Source organism: Neomonachus schauinslandi, unplaced genomic scaffold (genome assembly GCF_002201575.2).
Source record: "Neomonachus schauinslandi unplaced genomic scaffold, ASM220157v2 HiC_scaffold_1926, whole genome shotgun sequence".
Lineage (NCBI taxonomy): Eukaryota > Metazoa > Chordata > Mammalia > Carnivora > Phocidae > Neomonachus > Neomonachus schauinslandi.
In genome coordinates, this window is record NW_025410616.1 from 1 (window position 1) to 2,975 (window position 2,975).

Below are 2,975 nucleotides of genomic sequence, written 5' to 3' on the forward strand. Positions count from 1 at the left end.
GAAGGTGTGTGCAGCAGGGAGCGGCCTGCACTTCCCGGACCCCACAGCCCCCATTTTTGTGGTTTCGAGTGGGCCTTGGCAGCAGCTCAGGGCCAGGAAGAGTGTTCATTCCTTGGCAGCATCGTCCACAGGCCCTTAGGCTGCAGCTGACCCTGCCTGGGTGGTCCGCGAGAGTCAGGGAGGAAACACGGCCAAAGGCCCGTCTGTGGAATCAGGGTTTGTGGTTCCCGGGACCATGTGCACCCAAAGAGGGCTCAGAGTAGGTGGGAGTGGGGTTGCCACGGTCAGGCCACCTGCTTCGTCTCTCCATCCAGTGGCCTGCTGGAGAACCGGCCCTCAAGAAAAAAGGCCCAGGTTTGTAGAGTCAGCCGATGTCTGTGGTTTAAATGTGCCCACCACTGCCGGATTCCAGGTGCCAGTGTGGGCCCAGTCCGGCGTGCTCCCCTGTGGCCTCCTGTGCTTGTGGGGAGACGGGAAAGCCCAGTGGTGCGAACACAGGCCCCAGGGTCAGGCTGCTCAGGCTGGAACCCTAGCTCTTGCCTCTGGGTGAGCTTGGGCACTGCCCCCATCTCTCCCTGCAGTTCCTCCTATAGAATGAAGAAATCAAGTCTTGGGGTGGGCACAGTGCTAAGAGGGAGCAGGGCCTGGGCGGCCAGGCCCCGGGGATTGGGGGCGAAGAAGGCAGCCGCGGCCCCTGAATACAGAGCAGAGCCCAGCACGGGGCCGGCAGGAGCCGCTCGGACAGGTGGCACAGATGTGGGTCCGTACATCTGGCACAGAAGAGGCAGGCCTCCGGGGTTAGCAATGACCAACACTGTGGGCTTCAATGGGCAAAAACTCCAGAGACCTTTTCTGATACTCAGAAAACCACACGCACGCTGGGGGCTTGTGCCGACATGAACCCGTGCGTCTGGCTGCCCCAGCGTTTCCTGCCTGGATCTGCGCCCTGTGTGAAGGGAGCCTGAAGCGGAAGGAATGATGCTGGGCACCCCCGGGGGGGCCCGTAAGCAACGGCCAGCCTCCCTGGGGATGAGGACATCGGGAAAGGGTGGGGAATAGGAGGTCACCTCGCTCCTACTCATCGGCCTGTCCAACTTCTGGGGCAAAAGGGGGAATTTTTTTCCCGAGGTCAACAGGGTGATGCCATGTCAGGGAAAGTGTTCCCAGGTGGCTGGCTAGAGGCGCGTGTCTGTGGCCCCGACTGCCCCACCCCCTGGACACACCTCTGCTAAGGGTGACATAACACTGTTCCCTGTCACTCTGTTCCCGCTTATCTCCGGTCTTGTCGGCGCCACCACCTTCTTGGAAATGAGTTAGGACAAAGGGGAGGGGGCTTAGCACCCCCGCCTCCTCCAGAAGGACCCATAAAAGCAACTGAAACGGGGCCCCAGACGCCACAGCCAGTCCTGAACCCAACGAGACAGCAGGACAGCCAGACAGACGGCACGATGGCAATGAGCACGCGGATCCAGGCTGCGGGCCTCCTGTCCCTCCTCCTGGCCCGTCTGGCCAGTGGCTGGGTTCTTCCGCCCCAGGTGAGAGCCCACAGGGCCTGGGTCCGGCTCGGCGGCCGAGACCACCGGAGAGCCAGGCCCTGGGAGGGGAGTGCTGAGGGCAGCCGCAGACCCCTTAGCACGGGACAGAGCTCAGGGCAGGGAAGGGGGGGTACAGAGCCGGGGGCCTGAGTATCAGGGACTGGAGGCCCCGAACGAATTGCACCGTGAGTGGCGTGTCTGCTCCGTGTTCAGTCCTAGTCTGGACAGTGGGGAGCACACAGGGAACAAGGTAGATGAGAGGAGTTCTGCTCTCACGGACCTTACATCCCAGTCAGGGAATTAGAAATAAGATCATTGTGTTTTAGTAAATGCTCTTCATGAATAACGGAAAATGATGATGATACCCGAGTGACCGTGAGGGGTGGGGGGAGGTCTTCAGATGGGATCAAGAGTTTGGTGAGAAAATGAAATCTGACCTAGGACTGGGAGGATAAGAGAAGGGGACAGCAAACAAATGCCCGGGAGAGGGCAAGTGTGGCGCACGTCCCCAAGGATCAGGAGGTGTAGTGAGTGAAGGGGACGGTACTTGGAGAGGAGATTGAGGGGCGGCCGGGCCAAGTCTTGCGGACAACTGTGGAAATACTGATTTTCCTCCACGAGCAAGGGGAGCCCCGCAGGCTTTTAATCGGACTGCTAAGGCATGGGGAACAGAATGGATGGCGTAAGATGCAGGGAGACGTGTTCCAGGCGGGGGTGGCAGCAGGCCCGGGAGGGCGATGTCCCCAAGAAGAGTAGCTGTGGGGAGAGAAGGAGACAGATCTGGGATGTCTATGGGAAGAGCTGCGTGAGCGGAGGGGAGAAAAGTCCGGACCGCCAGGCGGCTCCCAGGACACCCACGGAGCCCCAGGACACCGACCCTTGGGGAGGAGCCGGTGTGTGGGGGCAAGTCTGAGAGCTCCCCTGGGCCCTGGCCTTCCTCACCACCCCTTCTGCTCCCGCAGACAGGACAGCTCACAGCCCTGCAAGCCCAGGACGCAGCTGGAGCCGAGGCTGGCTTGATGGTGAGAGCACCGACGACTCCCTCCTGAGCCTCCCCCAGCCCTTGCCTGGGCCCGAGCTCCGCTCACTCTCCCTTCCTCCCCACAGCCCACGCTCCCAAGGCTGAGGAGGCGAGACACCCACTTCCCCATCTGCCTGTTCTGCTGTGGCTGCTGTAATAAACCAACGTGTGGGCTATGCTGCAGGACCTAGAGCCTCCCAGCCTGGCCCCCCGCCCTCCGGTCCTCCCCGCCCCCGCCGGTCCTCCCCGCCCCCGCCGGTCCGCCCCGCCCCCGCCGGTCCTCCCCGCCCCCGCCGGTCCTCCCCGCCCCGGCCGGTCCTCCCCGCCCCCGCCGGTCCTCCCCGCCCCCGCCGGTCCTCCCCGCCCCGGCCGGTCCTCCCCGCCCCCGCCGGTCCTCCCCGCCCCCGCCGGTCCTCCCC

The 2,975-nt window shown here is 63.4% G+C and overlaps 1 protein-coding gene across 1 annotated transcript; it reads left to right on the forward strand.

Annotated features, from left to right (window-relative positions):
- The first annotated feature begins 1,400 nt into the window (after positions 1-1,400).
- LOC123323887 (hepcidin-like) lies at positions 1,401-2,762 on the forward strand. The gene is made up of 3 exons (XM_044912411.1): positions 1,401-1,535; positions 2,498-2,557; positions 2,643-2,762. Exons 1-3 carry the CDS (start codon positions 1,449-1,451, stop codon positions 2,745-2,747), a joined length of 252 nt encoding a protein of 83 aa, XP_044768346.1. The 5' UTR covers positions 1,401-1,448; the 3' UTR covers positions 2,748-2,762.
- The last annotated feature ends 213 nt before the right edge of the window (positions 2,763-2,975 follow it).

Bases quoted from the DNA above. Each gene is read 5' to 3' on its own strand.
- LOC123323887 (XM_044912411.1), top strand. From the start codon at position 1,449: ATGGCAATGAGCACGCGGATCCAGGCTGCGGGCCTCCTGTCCCTCCTC. The intron at 1,536-2,497 runs GTGAGAGCCCAC...CTGCTCCCGCAG, and splicing joins GCTGGGTTCTTCCGCCCCAG to ACAGGACAGCTCACAGCCCT. The intron at 2,558-2,642 runs GTGAGAGCACCG...TCCTCCCCACAG, and splicing joins GAGCCGAGGCTGGCTTGATG to CCCACGCTCCCAAGGCTGAG.